This window comes from Dromiciops gliroides, chromosome 3, assembly GCF_019393635.1.
Source record: "Dromiciops gliroides isolate mDroGli1 chromosome 3, mDroGli1.pri, whole genome shotgun sequence".
Taxonomy (NCBI): Eukaryota; Metazoa; Chordata; class Mammalia; order Microbiotheria; family Microbiotheriidae; genus Dromiciops; species Dromiciops gliroides.
In genome coordinates, this window is record NC_057863.1 from 668,594,117 (window position 1) to 668,618,799 (window position 24,683).

Here is a 24,683-nt window from a genome sequence, read left to right on the forward strand (position 1 = left end):
GCAAGGGGTCTCCCTTTCAGGGGGGGGCCTTGGAGCTGCCGGGAACTGAACAGGCTGCACAGAGAGGTAGTGGGGCTGCCCAGAGCAGATTCCCCATTCGGGGTGTGAGATTGGGTCTGGGGGAAATGGGAAGGACTCGGGGTACAGGGAAGAGGGGCTCCCTTCAGGGAGCAGCTCTGGGGCCGGGGGCAGCCAAGCACCCTGTAGCGAGCCGGCTTGGGGCTGGCGGGCAGGGGTCTCTTCCGGAAGAAGGTTTGGGGCCGAAGAGAACCGAGAACAGTGGAGAGAGAAGCAGCAGGGCTGGCGGGGAGTGGAGACCCCCCTACAGGGGATGGAGAGTAGTTGGGGGCCTCCTGGAGGAAGGCAAGGGGTGGGGTGGCAGGTGAGAAGCAGCAGCCCACACTGGAGGGCATCCGGAACACCAGCTCCTCCTCCAGAGGAAGGAGTAAGAGGACCCCTGAAATGAGAGAGGGTGGGGGGCCCTTGCAGAGGGAGAGGCTGGGTCGGGAGGCGAGCGCGGTCCTGGAGCGGCATGAGCTTAGGGCTGGGGGCACAGCCTGGCAGAGGAGCTGGAACGGCATGGGGTACCAGAGCTCCCCTCGGGGGTGGGCATGAGCCATGTGGCCAGAGGCTGCTCAGACTCAGCGCTGGGCTGGAGCGGGCTAGTAGGACCTAGGGTGAGAAGGGCGGCAAGTGAGGGGCGGGGCAGGCCCCCTCCCAGCTCAGCCCAGCCCTGGCTCCCAGCCTTTCCTCAGGACCCCTGCATGGCCAGGGGGCTCTCTGGGGGCCCGGATCCCCCCACGCCTTCCCACTTGATGGGGACTCCAAAGTCTTCACTCATCCAGGCCATTCTCTCAGCCACGCCCCCCCAACCCCCCCCCTCCAGAGATCCTAGAGAGACTTGCCACGTCCTTCTCCAGCTCAGTTTACAGATAAGGAAACTGAGGCAGAGTGACAAGACTTGTCCGGGGTCATGCAGCCAGGAAGTGTCTGATACCGGATTTGAACTCAGGTTGGGGTGTGCCACGTGGCTGCCCAAATAGGGACGTGGTTCCCGCTTACAACCCCCCCAACTCTGCAGCTCGTATCCCCAGGTCGTCCCCACCTTGGCCCACGGGCAGTCTCCAAGGCGGGACCCCTCCCCATTGCCTGCGTCACGGGACAGTCGGGGAGAGCGAGGATGCGCTGGGGACCAGACCTAGCAGGACCCCTCCAGCCTCGGGCTCCTCCCCTCCTCCAGACCCCCGCCGGACCACGCCCCCGGGCAGTAGGCGCGCAGACTCCCCGCGCTCTCCCCCAGGGCTCCCTGGTTGCCATGGGGATGGCCATCCGCCTCCTCGGCACCGGCTGGGGCCCTCCTCACCTTCGCTTAGTCCCGGGCTAACAGCTTCTGGGGCAGGGCGCGGCGCTCTCGCGGCCTCCGGGGGCGGCGCGTTGCCATGGTGAAGCGGAGAGTCCGGAGCGCCGGCGGCGCCTCACCTGCCCCTCCTCCCGGTCTGTGGTTGCCATGGAGACCTGAAGGCAGGAAGCCGCCGCTAAGATTCGCGCGTTCCCACCTACTCCGCATTTCCGGGGGATTCGTTTAAAGCTAGCGCCTCGGCCCCGCCCCCGAGGCCTAGAGCCCGGCCGCTATTGGCTCGGCGTGCCCTTTCTCCGGGCTTTCTCCAATGGGCGGGCGCCGTCTCTCGCATGCAGCTCCCACGTTGGCGAGGCTGACCTGAACTGACAGCTACCGGTCCTGCCCCACTGTGTGTGCAATCGGGGCTCCCCGGAGACGAGGAACTGCCTTTTCCCTTTTCCCGAGACCCAGTTGGCCCCAGAACCACTGTCCCCCGCAACCACACCGCCCTCCAACATTCTCCCTTCACACACCACGTCCAGCCGCTCAGCCGACAGCCCGCGGGCCCCGAATCTCCTCCGGAAGCGCCCAAAGCCCCCGCCCGGAAATGGCCGAGTGCGGCCCGGGACTGCGCGCCGCGTCTGCGCATGCGCGCCGCAGGCCGACAGGGGCCAGAGCCGAAGCGGGGCAGGCGGCGGCGGAAATCACCGAAGCAGCGGGACGTCCCGAGACCGTTGTCGAGGCCCTCTGCCACCGCCCAGGCTGAGGGCCAAGCCCAGGCCGAAGCCGTCAGGTAGCGTGTAAGCGAGCGAGCGAGAGAGAGAAAGAGCGAGCGAGCGAGAGAGAGGGCAGCCGGGAACCCTATCTGGGGCAGAGGGGGAGGAGGAGGAGAGGAGGGGGCGGGGCCGAGAGCGGCCGCTGGGCGGGGGGCGGGGCGGAGCCGAACCACACTTCCGAAGGCGCCCGAGCGGAGCCGAACCCTTCCGGAGGGAGCCGATCACTTCCGAAGCGGACCGATCGAGCTACGGGAGCCGAGACGGGCCGCGCGGCGCCGAGCGGAGCAGCCGGGGCCGGAACGCGGAGGAGCCGGGCCGGGGCCGGAGCCGGAGCCGGGGCTGGGGCGGACAGGCGGCAGGCGGCGGCGGACAGTGGGCGGGGGCGGCCGGCCGGCCAGGGCCCCGAGGAGGCGGCGGCGGCGGCAGGATGATCAAGCTGTTCTCGCTGAAGCAGCAGAAGAAGGAGGAGGAGTCGGCGGGCGGCACCAAGGGCAGCAGCAAGAAGGCCTCGGCCGCGCAGCTCCGCATCCAGAAAGGTGCCCGGGGGGAGGGGAGGGGGAAGGAGGGAGGAGGGGAGGACCGCCCCGCCCCCACGGGCCCCCCAACACACCCAGGGCCTCTGCCGCCCGGACCCCAGGAGGGGGTACAGGCACCTCCCCATCACACTCCAGAGGGCTCTGCCGCCCGGACCCCGGGGGGCACAGGGACCCCCCAAACACCGGAGGTCTCACTCCTGGGAGGAACCTAGGGACCCCCCCCCATCACAGCCTGGGGAGTCAGCCGGCGGCCCCCAGGCCGTTCCGAGGGGGGCTCCTGATGGGGGGCCCCCTCCTCTCCTCGCAGACATCAACGAGCTTAACTTGCCCAAGACCTGCGAGATCGACTTCTCGGACCAGGACGACCTGCTCAACTTCAAGCTGGTCATCTGCCCGGACGAGGTGACCGCCGCCCCCCCGCCCCCCCCCTCCCGCCCCCGGCCGCGGCCGCACTCAGCCCCCTCTTCCTCCCCTTGTCTCCCCAGGGCTTCTACAAGGCCGGCAAGTTCGTCTTCAGCTTTAAGGTGAGTCTGGGGGGCCGAGACCCGGCGGGGGCGCCCCTCCCCGGCGGGCCTCTGACCGCCCTCCGCCCCCCCAGGTCGGCCAGGGCTACCCCCACGACCCCCCCAAGGTGAAGTGCGAGACCATGGTCTATCACCCCAACATCGACCTGGAGGGCAATGTCTGTCTGAACATCCTCAGGTGAGCGACCCCACCCCCACCCCCGCGGGGTCTGGGGGGGGCGGAGCCGCGGGGGGGGGGGACGGGGAACCCCGCGGGCCCGGGCCGGGGCGGCTCCTCAGCCCGGGCTGGGGGGGGGCTTCTCCTTCCACAGAGAGGACTGGAAACCAGTGCTAACGATAAACTCCATCATCTACGGGCTGCAGTACCTCTTCTTGGTGAGTAGGGGGTCTGGGGGGGTCACGGGGCCTGGGCCTGACGCCCCCCTCCCCCGCAGTAGGGGGGCTGGGGGGGCCGGGCCTGACATCCCTCCTCTCCCCCGCAGTAGGGGGGCTAGGGGCCGGGCCTGACGCCCCCCTCCCTCGCAGTAGGGGGGCTGGGGGGAGCCGGGCCTGACATCCCTCCTCTCCCCCCTCAGGAGCCCAACCCCGAGGACCCCCTGAACAAGGAGGCGGCCGAGGTCCTGCAGAACAACCGGCGCCTCTTCGAGCAGAACGTGCAGCGCTCCATGCGCGGCGGCTACATCGGCTCCACGTACTTCGAGCGCTGCCTCAAATAGGGGGGGACGGACGGATTCCCCCCCTCCCCCCCGGCCGGCCCCACTCCTCCGGGCCCCTCCCCGCCCCGGCCGCGCCCCCGCGGCCCCCGGGCCACGTATTTATTGGGGGCCGGGGCCTCGCGCGGGAGGGGGGATGGGGAGGGGTTTCGGGCCGCCCCCCGCCCCCGGTGATTTGGTTGGGTTGTTTTTTGTAAACCACGTGACGGGCGGCTGCTGCCCGCCCCGCCCCCGCCGTCCCGCTCCGAGAAGGGAAATGAATTGGATTGTCCCCGGACCCCGCCCCCGCTCCCGCTCGAGTTTGTGTCAGGTTATTAAAGGGGAATGTTGACGCAGCGCCGCCGCCTCCCGGTCTTCTGTCCGTCCGTCCGTCTGTGCTTCTCGGTGGGGTTGGACCCGAACCCGCGGTTCTGGGAAAGGGGGGCGGGGGCGCGGGGCGGGGGAGGAGCGCCGGCCTCCGCACAGGCGCGCTCTGAAGCCGCCCCGGCCCCGCGCGCTTGCGCAGACCGCTTCTGGCGTCCGGGCGGGGCGCGCGATAGTGACGTCACGGGGCCGGAATCCGGAAGCTACGGCGGGTTCTGAGAGAAAGCGGGCGGCGAGGAGACCCCGGGCGGCGGCGGCGGCGGCGGCGGCGCGGGGTTGGGGGGTGGGGCCGGCGTCTGGCAAGGGGCAGCGGCGATCCGGGAGGGCTTCCCGGAGGCGGCGGTTGTGCCTCCTGAGCTCCAGCTCGGGGCCGGTGAGTGAAGGCGCTGCCCCCGCCCCCGGAGGACCCCGTCTCGATCCCCTTCCTCAGGGGCCCCCCGGGGAGCACTGAGGCCTGGCCCTGCCCTCTTCCCGCACCCCCGATCTCGGAATGCAGTCCCCTCTAGAGACCCAGCGAAATCCCGGCGTTTCGGCCCCGCCCTGCGGAACCCTCCCCCCCTTCCCGGCCTCTCTCCGATGAGCCCCTCCCCACACACACAGGTTCCTGGCCTGCCCCGCCTCTGCAGGAGCCCCTGGCCCGTCCCCCATGGGGAGGGGGGGGGATGTCAGCTTCCTTTAGACCCGAAAACCTGCTCTGCATTTCCCCGGGGGTGGGGTGGGGAAGCAGCACTGCCCAAGACCAGCCCTTGGGGGTCGGGCAGAATTGGAACCCAGATCTTGCTGACCTTGGAAGCCAGCTGTCCGCCCTCTGTTCTCCAGAACGGTCTCCTAAGATGGTCCGAGTCTGGGGTTGAAGTTAATGTGAATTAATAGTGAATGTGAGCAATGAGGACAACGGGCTTGTACTTAGGAGTCTTCTGAGGGAAGGTGGTCGGCGGCGGACCAGGGGGTAGTGGAGATAGACTGGATCAGACCCTGGGAGGGAGATGTCCCAGGTCTGCTCCTCGAAGCTGAACCTGTGGAAAGGAGGCCCTTCCCAAAGTGCCCAGTGCTCTGGTAGTGGCCAAGCCCAGTGACTTCGTCTCAGTCCCGGGACTTGGACACTGGGTCGCTTTCCTCCTGGATAAACCTCTTTCTCCAGGCTTTCAGGACAGTCTCCTTCTCTCCTGGTTCTTTTCCTGTCAGCTCCTGGGCTGGCACCTCCTGCAGCTCATGCCCTCTAACCAGGAATGCCCCTCCCGATGCTCCTTCCTCTCCCAGGAATTTAATGGACACCTATGCTGATGGTCCTGGCCCAGACTCCCCCACCTCCACTGGCCTTTCGGACATCTAGAACCCGACATCCAGTGGAGATGTTCAATCTGAACGTGCACAGGCTCCCCACCCCAGTCACACCCCTCAGATCCAGTGTCAGTTTCACCTCTGCCGCATCTTTGGTCCATTTCACCTCTGGCATCTCCACTACTCCCCCTTTGTCTTCTCTGACACTGCTCCCACCCTCACTGCAGGTCGTCCTCCTCTCTCACATCTGGGCTATTGCAGTAACTGCTGGGGAGTGTTCTACCTGCCTCAGAAGTCTGATCCTGTCCCACCCCACCCCTGCTCAATCATCTCTAGAGGCTCCCTGTCATTGTGTGTGGCCTTCAGAACTATCACCTGCCCCCTCCTCCCTTTCCACGATTTTTAGTGGGGCCAGTGTCTCTAAGACCCGCTTATCTCTGGATCCAGGAATTTTTCTGACCATCTTCCATGCCCAGAACACTCTTATCGAGTGCCTCCTGTGTGCCAGGCTGCCCTTACACAAAGGAAGCTGAAAGAGGGTGCCAGCTAGCACTCCACTCTCCTGCTGGGAGCCTTTCCCCATCCCCTGATGTTTTGTGCCCTCCCTCCCAACCCTAACCCTGGCATGCAGTAAACACTGAAGTGACTGACAAATCTGAGGTCAAATTCGAATTCAGGTCCTCCTGAAACCAGGGCAGATGCTTTACCACTGCGCCACCTGGCTGCCCCTAGCATTATGCACTTAAGAGCTGTGTTCCTGACTTCCCTTCTGCAGCCCCAGCTGCACTATGGATCTGCTGTTTGGGCGAAGAAAAACTCCAGAGGAGCTGCTGCGGCAGAACCAGCGGGCCCTGAACCGGGCTATGCGTGAGCTGGACAGGGAGCGTCAGAAGCTGGAGACCCAGGAGAAGAAAATCATCGCAGACATCAAGAAGATGGCCAAGCAGGGCCAGATGGTGACTGGGGGCCAGGGGAGGCAGGGTTGCTGCCAGGGCCTGGGGTCGGGTTGTCTGGGCAGCCTGTGTAATGCCTCCCTCCCCCCATCCAGGATGCTGTGAAAATCATGGCCCGAGACCTGGTGCGAACGCGCCGCTACGTCAGCAAGTTTGTGATGATGCGGGCCAACATCCAGGCCGTGTCCCTGAAAATACAGACGCTCAAGTCCAACAACTCTATGGCACAAGCCATGAAAGGCGTCACAAAGGCCATGGGGACCATGAACAGACAGGTATGGCTTTCTAGAGGGAGGGGCTGGGACAGACTCCTGGGCTTGGTGAGTGAAGCTGTCTCCTAGTGCCCACAGGGCAGTGGGTGGTGGGTGTGCCTTACTGCCTCCACCAGGGCCAGCACCAGTGACAGCCTGGAGAGCTGGTTCTGCCTCCCACCGAGTCCCTCCTGCCCTCCCCAGCTGAAGCTGCCCCAGATCCAGAAGATCATGATGGAATTTGAGCGCCAGGCAGAGATCATGGACATGAAGGAAGAGATGATGAATGACGCCATCGATGATGCCATGGGCGATGAGGAAGACGAGGAGGAGAGGTGAGGAAAGAGAGGAAGAGGAAGAGAGGTGCCTGGGAGGGCCCGGGGGAGGAGGGGGCTGACGTGGGGCCTCTTTCCCTTCCCTCATGTCTCCTACTCTGTTCGTTCAGTGATGCTGTGGTGTCCCAAGTGCTGGATGAGCTGGGCCTGAGCTTGACCGACGAACTATCCAGTGAGTGCTCTGCCCCTGCCCGCCCCACCCTGGCCAGTGCCAGCCCCTTGCCCATATCTGACTGTGCTTTGTCTCTCCCGCAGACCTCCCTTCCACAGGCGGCTCCCTCTCTGTGGCTGCAGGGGGCAAGAAGGCCGAGCCTTCTGCGGCCCTGGCTGATGCTGATGCAGACTTGGAAGAGCGCCTTAAAAACTTGAGGAGGGACTGAGCCGGCAGGGAGGGAAGAGGGTGTGCTACCCCTACCAACAATAAAGTTTTTAACTGGCCAACATAACTCGCTTGTGATGGAGGAATGGGGGGGGGAGGGACCCAGGGCTCTCCCCAAGACTCCCCTTTGGGCAAGTCTGAGTGCCCCCCACCCTCGGGCCCCAAGAGAACAAAGCAGCTTCAGGACAGCAGGTGGGGAGAGGCATGGCTGGCAAGTTTATTGGGTGGGTGTTCAGTACAAGAAGCAGATGACAAAGTAAAGGCAGCTCCTGGGCCCCACCCTCCATGGGGAGGCTCCCCAAAGCCCCTCCAAACCCCAGCTTCTCCAGGGAGAGATTGTCAGGAAAAACTAAGCCGACTTGGGAGCCATCCAAAGACAAGACGGCCCTTCAGACCTTGGGGGTCGGAGCTTCTCACAGCAAGTGGCTGTGGGGGGCCCCAAGAGGAAAGACTGTCTACGGGAGTTCACCCACCAGCAGCCTCAGGGGTGGGGTCCTCTCCCCTCCCTGGGCTGCATCCCAGAGAAGCCTCGCTAAACGTGGGGGGGAGGGCCGGGGCAGCCCACCAAACAGCCATGCCCACCGAGCCAGCCCCATGCCAGGGACCCCCCAGGACACCCTGCTCGCTCTGGGTCTGCATGACTTGGGGGACCTTGCCTCCTGGGTTACGTTTTTATTAAATTGAGAGAAGTAAAAACCGCATCTGGGGGAGGAAACAGAAGGACCGACAGGTGGAGGAGGGAATGAGTGAGGGGACCACGGTGCCGTGGGCAAGGCGGGGCTCAGTTACCATCGCTGGGGCCCCCCACCAGCTCCGGAGGGGCCAGGCCAGGGCCTGGGAGAGGGGGAGGGAGGGGCTCCACCAGAATGGCAGAGAACTTGGTGTCCCCAAAAGCCTCGTTCATGCGAGTCTCAAAGAAGCGTTGGAGGCCGATGATGGACTGGACGTCAGCTTTGTCCTGTGGTTGGTCAGAGGAGGTCGGGAAGGACTGTCAGGTACCCGCAGGCCTCCCCTCAGGGCCCCCCCCACCTCCTCCTCAGCCTCCTCACCTCCGTGAGTTTGTTGAATTGCTTGAACATGCGGCCCACATCCTGGGCAAACTCCTGGGGGGAGCCATAGGGGGGCGACAGCTTCTCCTGCAGGCGCGCTCGGATCAGAGTGAGGTCCAGGGTGCCTGGCTGCTCCTGGGGTAGAGAGGGGACCCAGTGGCTGGCACCAAGGAGCCTGCCTCCCCCTGCTCCCCCCACCCCAGCCCTCCTTGGAAGGGCCAGACTTACCGATGAAGGAGTGGGGTCTGTTGCCAGTCGGTGCAGGGGGACGGCACGGCTCATGACAGGAGCAAGGCCAGCAGCACACGTTCACACTTCTGCAGGGGGGAGCCAGAGCTCAGTGACTGGCCCAGCCCTGGGATGGAGCCCACCCTGCCATACTCCCTGCTGCCCGCCCTGGTACCTGCTGGTTAGTAGGTGACAGCTTTGCAGGGCAGGGTGTCCCCATCAGGGGGTCAAGGCCACACTCTCGGGACCAGGAAGAGGGACCTCATCTTTACAGTCCACTACCTCCTGGCACAGGGAGCAGCTCCACTCCTCCCTGGGGTGGGACAATCAAGAAGGTGGCAATGGTCAGTCAGGAGGAGCCTTGGGTGCCCTGGAGAGGTTTGCAGGGCCCCACCTTGGACTGGAGCTTATCACAAGGCTAGAGCCAGGCCAGCCTGTCTGCCCATTTGTCCCTCCCTCCCTCAGCACCGTCTCTGCTCTCACCCCAATGAAAGGGCCCAAGGACTCCCAAGGGGCACAGAGAAGGCTCAGAGCCCCTGAGTCTTCCCTTTTGTTCCTCCCCTGCGCCCTACATACCCAGGCACCTCCTGCAGAGTGGGCAGGTGGCATTCCAAATGGAAGCAGAATTCGCACTGGCTACACATCACCAGGTCCCCTGGCTTCTGGCAGACACGGCAGATGGTAGCGCTGTCATCCACGGCTCCGGGGCCACTAGTGGCAGAAGTTGCTGCCGCGGCTGCATCAGGCCCACCCAGCACTTCCAGGCCAGAGCTGGTGCTGCCACTGGGTGAGGCCAGGTGAGGGCCCTCGGGTCCCGAAGCCTCCAGGGGAGGCAGGAGCAGCGGTTTTGTCTCCATCCCCTCCACTCCTGGGGGGGCTCCGATGGCAGCCTCAGTCTCTTCCTCCTGGGGGGTGGGGGAGGGTCTGTGAGCCCTGGTACCCTCCTCTGCCCCAACATGAAGGCCTGGATCTGGTCTCCCTCCCCTTCCCCCTCCCTCACCTTAACCATGGCCATGGGTGGCATGGGAGGCCCACCAGGGGCCCCTGGCTGGCCCCCCCTCTCGATGACAATGAGGTTGTAGTCCTCGTTGGTGGTCCCAGGGAAGACTTTGAAGACAGGGGGCTGGCTGTCCGCTGTGAGGTCCAGATCAAGGCGTTCCAAGCTCACTCGGGGTACCTTCCGCATAAGGCCACTCACTTCCCCCTCACCAGACCTGGACCTGAGGAGGGTAGGGGTGAAGCCAAGGCCCGAGGTGGCCCCTGTGGCACAAGCCCGCAACCCAGTCACATGGCCTCACCCGCTCACCTTTTCATCCCCGACACATTGGGCTCAGCGCTGTAGGGATCATCTGGAAAGCAGGAAAGGACCATCAGAAGCTGGCACCCAGGTAAGCCCTGGCCCCTGCCCTGCCCCGCCCCCGCCAGTTCTCACTCCCACTCACCTGGGCCATAGCTCCCATAGCCCTCTTGCAGGTCCATGGCCTGGGGGAGAGAACAAGAGTCAGCGGGTCAGTGGCCTGAGCCCAGCCCCACCCCCCCCAAACCCCTGGTAAAGCCAGCAGCCAAAGATGTGTGAAGAGGCCATGTGGGGCAGCCTAGTGGGGGGCCTTACCTGATTGCCTCCAGGCTTGCCAGGGGGCCGGGGAGGGGCCATGGAGCCAGGCCCGCTCCTCTCAGAAACAATCTTGCCTGGGAAGAAAGACACAGGTGTATGTAACCCGCCTGGCTGGGTCCCACCCTCCACTGTGCCCTGCCCAGCGGGGGCACCTACCGAAGGCCTCAGCACTTTTGGTCCAAGCGTTGAGGTCCCACTGGAACTTCATGTCCCCCTGGGGCTCCACGGGGTCCACTATCATCTTGAGGGCCCGGTGAAGCTGGAAGTAAATCTGGAGGCGCGGAGCCTGGGTGAGGGGAGCCCAGCCCCTCCCCCTCAGCCACCCCCACCTTCCCCCCACCCCCCCCACCCCCCCAGCCCCTCACCAGCTTCTTGGACAGCAACAGAGCGGTGTTGTTGTCGCTCTCCAAGGCCCAGGAGGCGAAGCGCAGGATGTGCTCCTGGTGACGCTGAATCTTGGTCATGGTCCAGTGCTGGCGCTCCAAGCGCTCCTGCTGCCCCTCCGTCACCTTCTGGGCGTCGTTGACCAGCACCCGGCCCCGCTTATTTAATTCTTTCATGATCTGCAGGATGGCCATCTTCACATCCACCTGCACCCGCTTCTGCACATCTGTTACCTGGCGGATCCTGGGGCAGGGGGAAGAGGGGAGTGCTGCAGGAGACCCCCGAAGGCGCAGCCTGTGGGTCCCCCCCTCCTCCCCACCCTGCTGGGCACTCACGAGGTGCGCACTTCCTTGGTGTTCTTCTGCAGGGTGGCGTGTTTATCCCCCAGGCGTTTGACCAAGGAGGCCAAGAGCTTCCTCTGGTTTCTCACAGCATCCTCTAGGAACTGGTACCTGCCCAAATGCACCAAGGCCAGTGGGGACCCCCGGTTATGGGGAAGCTAAGCTGGCCTCAGCAGAACGGGGTGGGGGAAAGCTGGGGGGCCCACGCCTTCACAGCTGGACCCATTTCAGCTCTGAGAGCATTCCAAGCAAACAAATATGTGCTTGGGGTGGAGGGGGATCACTGAGGGAAGGGGGAACCTGCAGCGTCATCCTGCCTCCCCAGCTCCTGCCAGCTGCAGTAGGCATGGTGCAGTAAGGTCAGGGCTGATCATCACAACAAAGCCAAGGTTGGTCAAACACGTCAGGGCAGAGCAGAGCCTCAACCAGAGAGATCAGAAGCGTGGTGGGGAGAGAACCACAGGACCCTCCCAGTTGCTCCCAAAGGACAAGGATAGTGGGGCAAGGGCCTCACGGGGACAACTGGGGGGTGGGGCTATGGGGGTCCCTAGGCCCCACTCACTGATGGTCCTTGTGGGCATTGAGTTGGCAGTCTCGGCAGGTGAGGGTGTCACAACTCTCGCAGAAGAGGACCAAGGGCTCATGCTTGTGGACTGAGCAATAGACAGTGCGCTCCCCGTCTCGAGACTTGGCAGGGCCTGCCAAGTATCCACCCAAAAATGGAGAGGTAAGGAATGAGCATTTCCTGCTCACAGGAATGCCCGGTAGGTCCTCCCTGAGCCCTTCTCTCACCCGGCTTCTTCCCAGGCCTAGCCACCCATCCTTCACTTTGGCATTTTCGAGGCCAGAGGCACAACCACCCCCCCTTGGAGCTGGGCCCTCGCACCAGTGGAGCGGACGGTGTGGTCCTTGGTGTACTTGACACGCTGGTGAGCCTCCACGCAGGTCTCACAGAGGGGCTCTGAGCACTCCACGCAATAGCTGGTGGCCGGGGCATTGTCCTCACAACTGGTACAGCACTGGGGGAGAACAAGCGGGCATTGCTGGCCCCAGACTACTCTGGCAGGGGCAAGGCAGACACACCCCCTGCTCAGGCTCAGCTTCTCACCTGGGGGGCCCCTCTGGGCCAGGTCACACTCCCTTGGGGAGGACCCACTCCTCAGAACCCTTTCTAACCCAAGGCTGGGGTGGAGGGAGGAAACAGGGCTTTCCAGTCTGGAGTGATGGCTAGCAGAGCCTGGCTGCCTGTCTGGAGGGTGCCCACTTGGCTGAGGAGCTCCTTACCTGGCTAGGAGGGGTCCTTGCTAGACTGGGGCCCACTTGGCTGGCTGGGGGGGGGGGCGCCTCACTGGGCTGGGGGCGGGGCTCCTCACCTGGCTGGAGGGGATGGGGGGGGGTCCTTGTTGGGCTGGGAGGGCGGGGCTCCTCACCAGGCTGGACTGGGGGCGGGACTCCTTACCTGGCAGGCTGGGGGGCGGGGCAGGCTCACCTGGTTGGCATCCTTGGGGTCCGGGGCGGTCTTGGCACCGCTGTCCCTCATGAAGTAGTTCTCCACGATGTCCTTGGCGAAGCACTGCTGCTTGCACACGGGGCAGTCCACCACTGCGGGGCAGGGAGCAGAGAGGGGGCTGGGGGCGGGGAACGGAGCCCTCCGAGCAGCGCCCCCCCTCCCCCCACCCCTCTCTCCGGCCCCCCTCCCCCCGCGGGCCCGAACAAAGGGCTGCGGGCGGCACGCGGCGCCCCTCCCCCTCCCCTCCCCGCCCGGCTCACCGGCGCCGTCGCCCCCGTTGTTGGCGGCCGCGGGGCCGGCAGAGGAGGCGGGCCCGGCGGCGCCGCCCGGCGCGGAGGCCGGCCCGAGCAGCAGGCACTGGCCGCACACCGAGTGCAGGCAGGGCAGCAGGCGCGGCTCCCGCTCGGGCCTCAGGCGCTCCCGGCACACACCGCAGTGCTCCAGCAACTCGGCCGCCCCGCTGGGCCCGCCGCCCGAGCCCGCGCCGCCCGAGGCCGAGGCCGAGGCCGCGGCCGCGGCGGGACCGGAGCCGGCGGCGCCCGAGGCTGAGGCCCCGGGCCCCGAGGGCCCGCCGGCCGAGGACGACGACGAGGCGGCGGCGGCGGAGGCCGCGGAGGCGGCGGCGGGCCCAGGCGCCGAGGGCCCCCCGGACGCCGCCGAGGCCGAGGCGGCCGCTCCTCCGGGGCCCCCGGGCCCGCGCTTGTCGGCGCCCGCGGGCCCGTCCCCGGAGCCAGGGCTGCCCGCGCCCGCCGCCACAGACGCCGCCATCCCGCGCTACTGGCGCGCTCTCCGCCGGGGCTGGGCCCGGGCCTCACGCGGCTCCGCTCGCGTTCCCGCCGCCGCCGCCGCTGCCGAGGCCGATCGCACGGGCGCGGGCACAGGCGCGGCCTCGGTCACGGGCCTCTGCGCGTGCGCGTCGGGACGCGCGCGCCGCCAAAGAGGGGAGGGGCCGGCCGGCGCTCCCGCCTCGCGCAGGCGCACACCGGTGCGCGCCGCCGCCGCCGCTCGGCTCCGCTCGGCTCCGCTCGGCTCGCCAACGGCCCAGGCCCCCGCCACGCGCCGCCTCGGGGCCCGCGTGCGGCCGGACGGAAGAAGGCGGCTGCTGGGCTGGCTGCTGCGGCGCCCGACGCAGGCGAGGGGACCGCGGCCGAGCCGCGCCGAGGCGAACGGGAGCTGGAACGCGAGTGGGAGCGGGAGGAGCGAGAAGAGCAGACGGTAGAGCAGGAGCGAGAGACGGAGGAGGGGCAAAAGAAAGCGCACGCCGAGGGGGCGGGGCTAAATAACCGACGTCACCGCGCCGCCCGCCAACCGCCTTGCTTCGGGCCCCCGCGCGCCGCGACGCCTTGACGCCATTACGTCCCGCACGGGGGCGGGACCCGGGGCCCGAGAGCCAGAAGAAAGGCGCTGGAGGCGGGGTGGGAGGGGGCATAAAAAAGAATGGGAGTGGCGCATGCGCACTGCTCTTGGACGGCCTAGGACGCGGCAGGGGGGGATGGAGGGGGAAACACCAGAGGCGGGAACGTAGGCGAAGGAGAGCTGCGGGCGGGCGCCGGACCGACGCAGTCTAGAGGGGACGCAGGCGCAGGGGCTTTCGATTTTAGGGCTGTTACTCTAGGGGGTCTTCGAGGCCCCCCTCCCCCTCCCTCTGCGCATGCGCACGAGCAAGGCCACGTGGGCGTGGCGAGGGGGATGGACCGGAGGCCCGGAGGAGGGGCTGGTTCAGTGGACTAGATGGTGATGATGCTGACGATGATGATGGCAGCTCTCATCTGTTTAGCACCTTAAGGTTTACCAAGCATTACGTCATTTGACCTACACAACTACCCAATCATAGGAGCTGAAGTTTTATACCAGAGCAAACTGAGGCAGGTTGTCCCAGGGCTCCTAAGCGTCCGAGGCTGGATTTGAACTCAGATCCTCCCGACTCCAGACCCAGACTGCAGTGCTGCCTCCCCCCTCCCTGGGGGTCTCTGTCCCCTGCCTCCCCCTCCCTCCCTCTCCCCTCTGTCCATCTCTGACCCATTCGTCCACACCCAAGGCTTCAGGCATCCTCCCTCCCTCCCCTAATTGTCTCCCCATCACCTGACTGCCTGTTGGGCATCAGGAGGAGTGCCCCAAAACGGGCTTGAGATTTTCTCTCTACCCCCCCCCCCCCCGCGCCAAACCTCACGGTGGTCCAGGGCACCAGCATCCTCCTGCCCACCCAGAGGGGCCGGGTGGAGTCTCTCCCCCACCCCCTTAATCCAGTCCGTTGGAACATCTGGCCACCTCTTCCATCGTCTCCACCTCCTGCCCCTTCTCTGCCCAACTCCAGGGGAGCCTCCATTCAACTCCCCACCCAGGGGCCATCTGACCCAATGGCCCAGGGTCACAAAGGCTGGTCGGTTCAGGGGAGGCTTCCTTCTGGGCTGACGCTAATTCCCTGAGGCATACAAAGGAGTGCTATTCTGACCTCTCTTTACAGCCCGAACTAGGTCCAAGCGGGGAGACTTCAGACCAGATTGAGTCTGGGGGCTCCTAGCAGCACGTGCTTTCTGAATGGGTGATGACAGTATGAGAAGAGAGGACAAAATGGAACTGTCAAAGGGCCGAAGGCCAGACATCTGGATACACAGAGAATCTCCCAGCCTCTCTTGGGACCACAGAAAGACAGCAGCCCAAGGGTCTCCTGGCCTCCTGGCTGGCAGAATGTGGTCAGAGGCCATGCTTGAGATTAGGAATTCCAGGGCAGTGGGTGACGGGTCACTTCCTTAGTCTCCCTGAAGTGGTCAGATGCAGGTTTGGGGCAAAAAGCAGCAGACAGACAGCAAAACAAGAGAAATGGGGCAGATAAAGACATGGAGGAAGAGAAACAGAAACGGGGGAGACATGGAAAGAGGGAGGAGAGAGAGGAATGAGGGGTGACAAAAAGAAATGGGGGAGACAAAGGGAGGAGGGAGAATGACAAATGGGAGGCAAGGAGAGACAGAATTGGAGGGGAGAGACAGGGAGGAAAGCGAAAGAAATGAGGGAGACAGTGTTGGGGAAACAGAAATGAGAGAAATGGAAGAGAGAAATGGAGAGAAAAAGAGATGGGAGGGAGAGGCAGAGAAACAAGGGGGAGAAAGAAAGGGAGGGAAGGAGACAGATGGAAATGGGGGAGACAGGGATAGAAAAAGAGCAGAAGGGAGACACACACAGAAGAAAGACCCTTCAGTTTCCAGAAAATGGGAGAATGGTCTTGGATAGTTTAGGGGGCTTGAGCAAAGACCCCCATTCACTTGTAGAAAGTCATTGGCGGCTGCATGCCTGCCGGGGCACACAGAGTGGCAAATAGCTGGGAGGGCCCATCTTCTGCCTCCTGCCCACTGCCTGCAGTCGCAGTTGTGCAGGTCAGGGGTGGGGGGAGGGGCTGGGCTGGCCAGACAGGGGTGTGTCTGGTCCCAAAGGAGCTCCACCTCCAGAGGTGAAGACCCAAGGGGGCTCTCCCCAACTCGCTCCTCTCTGCCCCTGTGAATTGGGCCAAGGGCTTCTTGTTTTATGGGCCACAGGATGCCCACAGGAGCAGTCTCACTGTGATGTCCAAGATGCCCCCAGGCAGCAGCAGCTACCCACAGACTCTCAGACTCAATGGTTTGCAGGGGAGCACTGACCCCAGAGACAGCTGGAGAGTATAGAGTTTGGGTGAGGATGAGTGCTGAAAAACGGGACCCAACAGGATAGAAGAGAGCAAAACCAGCCTGGTCTGCTTTCTCAGGGGGCAGTGAGGACCAGGAACCCAGAAGAGTAGCCAAGGGGGTGGGATCCTCATCCTCTGCTGTTTGTTTTTGTGTCAGGTTAAATAAAGCCCCTCCTCTAGCCCAGGGCTCCTTAAACTTTTTCCACTCAAGACCCCTTTTTGCCCCAGCACTTTTTACAGGGGACCCTGGGTATCTGGGTGTATCAAATCCGTATGCATAACCTTTTGCTGTTGCCAAATGTTTTTGGTGATCCTCACATTCAGCTGCCCGCCCCATATGGGGTGGGGACCCATGGTTTAAGAAGCTAGGCTCTAGCAGAGGTTTCGTTAGCCTGAGTGCTTGCTTGGTGTCCTGGTTTGGATCTTTGCTCTTCTTTATCAAAACGTTCTATGTTTCCAGGGTAGGGACAAAACAAATCAAATTTGAATGACCCCAGAAAAGAGTGGATGGGGTCACAAAGAGAGTTTGATTTGAGAACTAAATCCTCATGACAGTCAGTGTAAGGCTGGCCCTGTGTGGGTCTGGACCATAAGTTATGCACTTCAGTGAGGAGAATCTGAGGCACACAGTCCCCGGCATCATCAGTTTATTAACAAGGCAAGTCATTGCCAATGAATGGAGTCCCAAGGACCTACTGGCCGGCAGAGGAGCTTTTTTGACACACTGGGTTACAGACTGTGATTGGTCTAGAGCAGCGCTGAAGGCTGGCTAACATCCTGTTCAATCAGAGAGGGAGGGGGTTCCCAGGAACACCCAGAGTTGGCTAGCACTCCCTGCGAAGTCTTATGATGGGCAAACATTCTATGGCCAGGGTGACTCACTGCCCCCCATGGTCAACAAACACACACAGATTCAAGTCTTTGCAGTTGGGTATTACCTACACCAGAGTGAGCTCCAACCCTTCTCTTTTGGTGTGAGACCCAGAGAAATAAGGAAGGTAAATGCTTACAAACTGCTACTAAGGCCAACACACTTAAGTCTAAATGGAATCCCTAAGTGTCCATTCCAGTGATCAGATCTAATTCTCAACTTAAAACATCATACGACATATGAAGTAGAACATCCATGTTCAATGCAAACACTGCACATACACACTGTGCACACATACTGCAAACACACTGCACATACACTGCAAACACTGTACACACATATACAACGCGCACACACGTATACTGCACCCATAACTGTATCCACACTACACATACATACACATACTGCACATGCACACACTTCATATACACTACACATACTGCACACATACATATACATACTGCACATGCACACACTTCATATACATTACACATACTGCACCCATACATACCATACACACACTGCACACACACATACACTGTATCCATACTGCACATGCTCACTGCCCATGCACACTACATATACTCTGCACACAGGTACTCACACGGCATGTATGCACACTGTGTATATACATTGCACACACATACTGCACACACACTCTACATGCATACTGCCTAGGAGACCCCAGGGGCATCTGCTGGAGGATTCCAGTCACTCCAGGGCTCAAGTGTGTCTCTAAACTGCACTGTGGGTCCTTCTGGTTTGGTGTCAATGGTCATGCCTGAGCCTGGGATATACCCTCTCTGGCCCTGCAGATGCTTCTCTTCTTGGAAGGTCCAGGGGCCCCCAAGCATCAGGGCTCTAACCTTTCCAAAATGTCTTTGGGTTTGCAATCTGTCCAGGTACTAGGACCTCCTAGATCACCTCGCTTTCTTTTTAAAGGCAATCAGATGAAATGACTTGCCGAGGGTCACACTTGAGGCCACATCAGGTCCTCCAGATTCTAGGGTGGGTGCTCTATCCACTGAGCCACCTTGCTGCTCTGAGCCCCTTTTCTTTGTGTCTTTCTTTGGATTTCTCAGCACCAAACAGTTTCTGGCATGTAATGGATGTGTGTATGGGTGTGGGGGGGTGCTGGTGTGTGACGGGAATGTAACCCCTAGGGGATTCAGGTCTCCCTATCCAGGACTCCACTACCACCTCTCAACCTCAGCTTTGTGTTAGAGATGGTCCTGGCACGGTATCTCTAAATGTCTCACTGCCTCGCTCTCTCCTCCTCTTGTTTTGTTTTGTTTTTTTGTTTTGTTTTTGTTGTTGTTGTTGTTGTTGTTGTTTTAGTGAGGCAGTTGGGGTTAAGTGACTTGCCCAGGGTCACACAGCTAGTAAGTGTCAAGTGTCTGAGGCCGGATTTGAACTCAGGTCCTCCTGACTCCAGGGCCGGTGCTTTATCCACTGCACCACCTAGCTGCCCCTCTCCTCCTCTTGTAATTCTGTCCCTCAATGTCTAGCACCATTCCAGGAAGATCTGGGTTCACATCCTGCCTGCTAACCCTCGACAACACTCCAAGAGTTGGTCAAAGTAGTCTAAGGCTCATTTCTGGGGGCTGCTTTCCACTTTTCCCCTAACCCTAACCCTAACCCTAACCCCCTAGGTCACTTATGATATCAAACACTGAATTACTGAGTTTCATTGTTTCAGATTCTCCTTTGCCTAGTCTATTCCACTGATCTACCTCTGTCTAGTCTTTAACCAAGACCAGATGGTTTTGAGCACTGTTGCTTTAGACTGTAGTCTAAACTCTGCAAGTGCTTTTTTCTCTTCATCCTCCCTTCTTTCCACCATTTCCCTTGATTTCCTTGATTTTGTTTTTTTCCAGATAATGAATTCCCCCCCCCATTATTTTGCCCAGCTCTAGAAAGCATCCCCTTGCTCATCTGGTTAGCATTATATTAAAAGTATAGATGAATTTAAATGGCATTGTCATTTTTATTATATTGGCACTACCTAGCCATGAGCCCTGAATGTTCCTCTACTTCTTTAGGTGACTCTTTGTTTCTTTACCTTAAAGAATGTTTTGTAATTGAATCTAGACAAGTCTTTTGTGTGCTTTAGGAGGTTGGTCCCCAGATATTTCATGCATTGTGTAATTATTTGGAATGGGATTTCTTCTCCCACTATGGTTTCTTGGGTTATCATTTCATAGAAATGCTATTGGTTTTAAGGGGTTTGTTTTGTACAATTCTGCTAAAGCGTTTTAATTGTTTTAATTTGTATCTTTGCTGCTTCCTTAGGATTTTCCAAGTAAACCATCATATCAACACATAGGGATAGTTTTATTACCTTTTTACCTATATTTATTCCTGTCATTTCTTACTCTTGTCTCATTGCTGCTGCTAGCATTTCCAGAATCATATCAAATAATATTAGGGAGAATGGGCATTCTTGCTTCATTCCTCTAGTTATTTCAAAAGGTTCTAGAGTATTCCTATTGTTTAGGAGGCTTGCTTTTGATTTTAGAAAGATGCTTTTTATTATTTTTATTTATTTATTTTTTTAGTGAGGCAATTGGGGTCAAGTGACTTGCCCAAGGTCACACAGCTAGTAAGTGTTAAGTGTCTGAGGCCGGATTTGAACTCAGGTACTCCTGACTCCAGGGCCAGTGCTCCATCCACTGCGCCACCTAGCTGCCCCAAGATGCTTTTTATGATACTAAAAAAGGTCCTTCAGTCCCAGAGGACTAATGATGAAGCAGACTATCCACCTCCAAAGAAAGAACTGATATGGATGGAACACGGACTGAAGCAGGCTGTTGTTCACTTGCTTTCATTTTTTTCCTTTATTCGTTTTCTGGTACAAAGTTGATGTGGACTGGAATTTGGGGTCAAATTGATCGTGAGTCATCCCAAAAGAATGACAAGACTCAGTGACTCAGTTTCCCAAGTTTTATTGCAATACTGTGGGTGACCGCAGGGAGAGAACCAGAATAGTGGAAAAGTATCTCTCCAATAGAGAAAGGAAAAACAGTTATATTTATAGTATGAATAAAATAATTATCAGTCTCATTATAATAATCTCCACTTTAGGGAGGTACAGGGGAGGGCCTGTCCTCATTATAATATTCTCCACCTAGGGGTGTTACAAGGGAGAGCTTATCCTAACTTGGAGTTCCTGGGGTCCTAAGCCAAGCCCCCAAGGCGGGGAGGTGTGTTTTGGGGGGTTACAGTTCATAAGGTGAATCTGGGGACAAATTTGGCCTTTTCTGCTCATGTCTCTTTCTGGTTCCCATGGCTAGTTTCAAAAATCTCCATTTTTCTTTAGAATTTCTATACCCATGTCATTTAGTCTAAGGTCATCATGGCCTCTCTCCCTCTGTTCCCATTACGGGCACTGATTTCTGTGGGTACGAGAACCCAGCATCCTACTTGTAAGTTATACCTTGCCTGGGGTCTGACTCCCTTTTGGAGCTCATATCTGAATTAGAGCTTGGGTCTTGGGTTTTTCTGTTAACCCCTTTTTGCCTCCTACATGGTCATGTTTCACTTAATTGCACATGCATAACCCATATCTGATTGCTTGCTGCCTCAGGGACAGGGGAGGGGAGGAAAGGAAGGAAGAATAAAATTTGGAACTCAAAACTATAAATAAAAACGTTTATTATTTTTTTAAAAGTCCTTCCCTACCCATACTTTGTAGGGTTTTTGGCATAAACAATCACCGAAGTTTGTCAAAGGCCTTTTTTGCATCTATTGAGATAGTCATGTGGTTTGGGGATATTGATGTGATGAATAATATTGTTTTTCCTCATTTTGGACCATCCCTGTTATAAATCCCATTTGGCTCATAAGGAATGATTTCTTGGGTCAGTTGCTGTAGTGTGTTAGGGTTTTGTTTAGAATTTTGAAATCAATATTCACTAATGATATGGGCCTATAGTTTTCCATCTGTGTTTTACTCACTCTTCCCTAGTTTAAGTATTAGGACTATCTTTGTCTCATGAAAGGATTCTGGTGGGGTGCTTTCTTTCTCAGTTTTTGAGAATTTGCTAAATGTTCTCATCAGGACACGGAGGATTACCCCCCCACCCCCCCCTTAGTAATTCCTTTATACCTAGAACTATTTCCTTTTCTGAAACTGAATTATTTAAGGTCTTTATCTGGTCTTTTGCTACTTTGGGTATTTTATATTTTTGAAGTTATTTCTATATTCTGTGTCCTCAGTTTTGCTAGCATAGAACTGTGTAGAATGTTCTGATTATTCTTTTTAGTCTGATTTTGCTGTGACCTTGCTCATTTGCTATTTTGTTGATTTTGTTATGGGCCACATTAGCTAAGGATCTATTCATTTCATGAGGTTTTTTCCCCCAAGGAAGCAGCTTTTAGTTTTATTCATAATTCCTGTATTTTTGTTTCTAATTTATTTATTTTCCCTTTAACTTGGAATATCTCCCCCTTTGTGATTATTTTGTACTAAATTATGTGTTGGCTCTCTAATTTAAAAGAATGCAGATTCAGTTCATTTATGCCCCCTTTTTCTTACTTGGCAGTATATGGTTGAAGGGGTGATTTTTCCCGTGAGAACTGCTCAAGCAGCGTTCCAGAAATTTTGGTATGCCATTTCATCATCATCATCATCATTTCTCTTTGCCTCCTTCTTCATTATTTCTGTACTGTGTTACTTAGGATGTCCTTGTTAAGCCTTCATTTGAGTCTCTATCTTCTCTTTGGAGCCCTTAAACCCATGACTGTTTTGATTGCATTGTGGTCACTGTCCCTCTGCTGTTGCTGTTGCTGTTGCTGTTGCTATTGCTGTACTTGGCTACTGCATTTCTGTGGTCTGGGGCGTTCAAGAAGCAATTCATTTGTTCAGGGATTGTTTTCTTTCTAAAATCGGTTCAAGCTCCACTCTATAATTGAATATTCATCTTCAGGTTTGCAGGGAAGGTCATCTTGGACTGCACTTCACAACACATTATTCCACTTCCTCCTTTTGCTGTCATCATTCCAATCTCTTTAACCCTTTGTAGGGAAAGTTCTTTCTCTGAATTGAATCCTCAAATTTATCCACTATGGCCTTGGGCTTGTTGTTGTTGTTGTTTCTTTGTTTGCTGGAGGGAGTCTGCTTATTCTGTCTAGGTCTGTGTTGAGTTTTGAGTGGTTCTCTTGTATTATTTCTTACCTTGAGGCATCCAGGTTTTTTGTCTTGTGCTGGTCTCCTGGTTGACCTCTGATCCTTAGGTTGTTTCTGTGCATCCTGGCTTGGAAATCAGTCCTTTCTGCTTGCTAGTTTTCTCACTTTTATTTCTCTGGTAAGACTTGCCCTCACAGATTCAGGTTTTTCTATTCTGCTCTCCTAATTCTCATTTCTCCCTGAAAGCACTTAGGAACAGTATGTTGAAATTCCATGTTCTCCTTAAATTCCGGAGTCCTCTGCCTCATCGTGGATTGGATCATTTTCCTTTTTTGGGGGGGGGGCGGGGCTTGGTGGGGCAATGAGGGTTAAGTGACTTGCCCAAGGTCACACAGCTGGTAAGTGTTAAGTGTCTGAGGCCAGATTTGAACTCAGGTCCTCCTGAATCCAGGGCTCGTGCTTTATCTACTGCACCACCTAGCTGCCCCCTATTTTCCTTTATTTTGCAGCATTTATTCCTAGATGCCTGCACTTGTTTACTAAATCTAGAGGCCATATTTCTTCTGATAATGTTTTCCCTGTTGATTTATCTGGTTATGTTCAAGGTCTTTGATTTTTCTTCTTCCCCAAATCTTGGGTAATTTGAATGTTCTGTTCCTCTTTCTTTTCCCCTATTGTTCACCTTCCAACTCCCTCCTCTCCTGTGCTGCTTTCCTTCAGATCTGGATCTCAAAGCTCTCAACCCCCTCCCATACTGGGCAGTTAAGGGCTCTCTAGTCTCTGTCTCTGGGCCAAATGACTTTTGGGTGCCTAGAGCCATCCCCCGCTGGATGGTGTGTCCCTCCTCAGGCTTAGTGGAGTGCTAACACTGCTCCCCACTCACTTGTAGCCCCACCATTTTCCCCTCTCTAAGGCTCTGCTTATAGTTGCGGCTCTAGTCTCATCTTGTGGGTTTCCCTTTGGGGTTTCTCTCAACCCTAACCTTTCTTTTTAGTGAGGCAATTGGGGTTAAGTGACTTGCCCAGGGTCACAGGGGTTAAGTGACTTGCCCAGGGTCACACAGCTGGTAAGTGTTAAGTGTCTGAGGCCAGATTTGAACTCAGGTACTCCTGAATCCAGGGCCAGTACTCTATCCAATGAGCTACCTAGCTGCCAACCCTAACCTTTTTTAATTGTGCTGGGGCTTCTTCTTTTGTTTATTCCTATTTTCAGTCTCAGCTTTTGGCTTGGGATATTGTTCTTGAGCCTCTTCCCATTGGCACTCTCGGATAGGTTGGTTGGGTACACCTGTTTGGGTGCTGTCTCCTCTAAATCTTGATGCTGCTGCCAATCTGCATGGGGTGTAGGGCAACAGTGGCACAGTAGATCAAGCCCCAGCCCTGCAGTCAGGAGGACCTGAGTTCAAATCTGGCCTCAGATACTTACTAGCTGTGTGACCCTGGGCAAGTCACTTAACCACAGATGCCGCCCCCCAAAAGTGGCCAAACAAACTGCATGGGGTGGCTAGCATTAGGTCTCTAACCGTGCCCCAATACCTGCGGCCAGCCCACTGGGAATGAAGGCTCTGCTAGTCTCTTTGTTGGATTGAGGGTCCCATCCCCTGTTACTGTGGGGTCAGGCCTTCTGCCTTGGTGTTGTTAAGGGCTAAAATTCTAGCTAAGCTGTCTAAAATATCTAATGAGTGGTCGCCAATAAATTATAAGCTTTAGCAAGAGTTAGACTTTTAAGCATTTATTAAGGAGAATAAGAATTTGGTAAAGAGAGAAGGAAAGGCCTAGATTCCTATCTATTAAAGGGAGAGCGCATTTCTAGCTCCCTTCTCTGCTGGAATCCTCAGGAAAAGAGCCCCAGACAGAGTGCTAGTCCCTTCCTTCTTCCTCTCACTAGCCAACGTCACTTCCTGATGCCAAAGAAAAGACTCCTGGTCTTGCCCTCAAAGACCTTCGCTTCATGGGCGGAACTCTTCTACAGTAAGTCTCCAGCAGGTGGCGTCATTCCAATCGTTACAGTGTCCAAGTGCCTCTCTTTTTTATTTATTTAATTAATTTATTTTTTAGTGAGGCAGTTGGGGTTAAGTGACTTGCCCAAGGTCACACAGCTAGTAAGTGTTAAGTGTTTGAGGCTGGATTTGAACTCAGGTACTCCCGACTCCAGGGCTGGTATTCTATCCACTGTGCCACCTAGCTGCCCCCCAAATGCCTCTTTAAGGAATGCCTAGTTGGTCCTTCTCTCTTGGGGAGCAATTCTTTCCTGGGCTTGTTTTCTGAGCCTCTAGGGTCAGGCACCCAATTATTGAGGCTGCTGCCATTCTTAGGGGCCCGCACTGGCTTCCCTGACGCTTCCACATTCAGCCCTTTGACTCCCTTCTGTCTGCTTGTCTGTCTGTCTCTGTCTGTCTATCTGTGTGGAGCTTTCTCAATCATTGCTCTTCCTGGGGATACTTCCAGAT

At 57.8% G+C, this 24,683-nt stretch overlaps 3 protein-coding genes across 4 annotated transcripts; 2 read left to right on the top strand and 1 right to left on the bottom strand.

Moving 5' to 3' along the window:
• Nucleotides 1–1,978: 1,978 nt before the first annotated feature.
• UBE2M (ubiquitin conjugating enzyme E2 M) lies at nucleotides 1,979–4,224 on the top strand. 2 transcript variants are annotated; one of them, XM_043995408.1, is made up of 7 exons: nucleotides 1,979–2,132; nucleotides 2,299–2,651; nucleotides 2,959–3,053; nucleotides 3,137–3,175; nucleotides 3,250–3,353; nucleotides 3,539–3,550; nucleotides 3,751–4,224. In XM_043995408.1, exons 1-7 carry the CDS (start codon nucleotides 1,987–1,989, stop codon nucleotides 3,773–3,775), a joined length of 774 nt encoding a protein of 257 aa, XP_043851343.1. In that variant the 5' UTR covers nucleotides 1,979–1,986; the 3' UTR covers nucleotides 3,776–4,224. The 2 variants fall into 2 exon arrangements, with proteins under 2 accessions (XP_043851343.1, XP_043851342.1); XM_043995407.1 differs by having other exon boundaries at nucleotides 1,985–2,132; nucleotides 3,487–3,550.
• Nucleotides 4,225–4,467: 243 nt separating this feature from the next.
• On the top strand, nucleotides 4,468–7,517 carry CHMP2A (charged multivesicular body protein 2A). The gene is made up of 6 exons (XM_043995137.1): nucleotides 4,468–4,624; nucleotides 6,308–6,488; nucleotides 6,581–6,760; nucleotides 6,941–7,071; nucleotides 7,182–7,243; nucleotides 7,327–7,517. The coding sequence occupies exons 2-6, from the start codon at nucleotides 6,321–6,323 to the stop codon at nucleotides 7,449–7,451; spliced, it is 666 nt and encodes a 221-aa protein (XP_043851072.1). The 5' UTR covers nucleotides 4,468–4,624; nucleotides 6,308–6,320; the 3' UTR covers nucleotides 7,452–7,517.
• A 126-nt stretch (nucleotides 7,518–7,643) lies between these two features.
• On the bottom strand, nucleotides 7,644–13,550 carry TRIM28 (tripartite motif containing 28). The gene is given in 18 exon segments (XM_043994104.1): nucleotides 7,644–8,408; nucleotides 8,500–8,634; nucleotides 8,728–8,766; nucleotides 8,768–8,785; nucleotides 8,787–8,816; nucleotides 8,965–9,040; nucleotides 9,304–9,632; nucleotides 9,728–9,947; nucleotides 10,034–10,076; nucleotides 10,170–10,209; nucleotides 10,340–10,416; nucleotides 10,499–10,613; nucleotides 10,708–10,969; nucleotides 11,062–11,178; nucleotides 11,630–11,765; nucleotides 11,954–12,086; nucleotides 12,557–12,669; nucleotides 12,838–13,550. Coding segments are annotated over 18 exon segments (2,568 nt in total). The 5' UTR covers nucleotides 13,346–13,550; the 3' UTR covers nucleotides 7,644–8,231.
• Nucleotides 13,551–24,683: the final 11,133 nt, after the last annotated feature.

Coding starts and splice junctions, on each gene's coding strand:
- UBE2M (XM_043995407.1), top strand. CDS start 1,987: ATGCGCGCCGCAGGCCGACAGGGGCCAGAGCCGAAGCGGGGCAGGCGG. Junction 2,652..2,958: donor GCAGCTCCGCATCCAGAAAG/GTGCCCGGGGGG, acceptor CTCTCCTCGCAG/ACATCAACGAGCTTAACTTG. Junction 3,551..3,750: donor GGCTGCAGTACCTCTTCTTG/GTGAGTAGGGGG, acceptor CTCCCCCCTCAG/GAGCCCAACCCCGAGGACCC.
- CHMP2A (XM_043995137.1), top strand. CDS start 6,321: ATGGATCTGCTGTTTGGGCGAAGAAAAACTCCAGAGGAGCTGCTGCGG. Junction 6,761..6,940: donor TGGGGACCATGAACAGACAG/GTATGGCTTTCT, acceptor TGCCCTCCCCAG/CTGAAGCTGCCCCAGATCCA. Junction 7,072..7,181: donor GAGGAAGACGAGGAGGAGAG/GTGAGGAAAGAG, acceptor CTGTTCGTTCAG/TGATGCTGTGGTGTCCCAAG.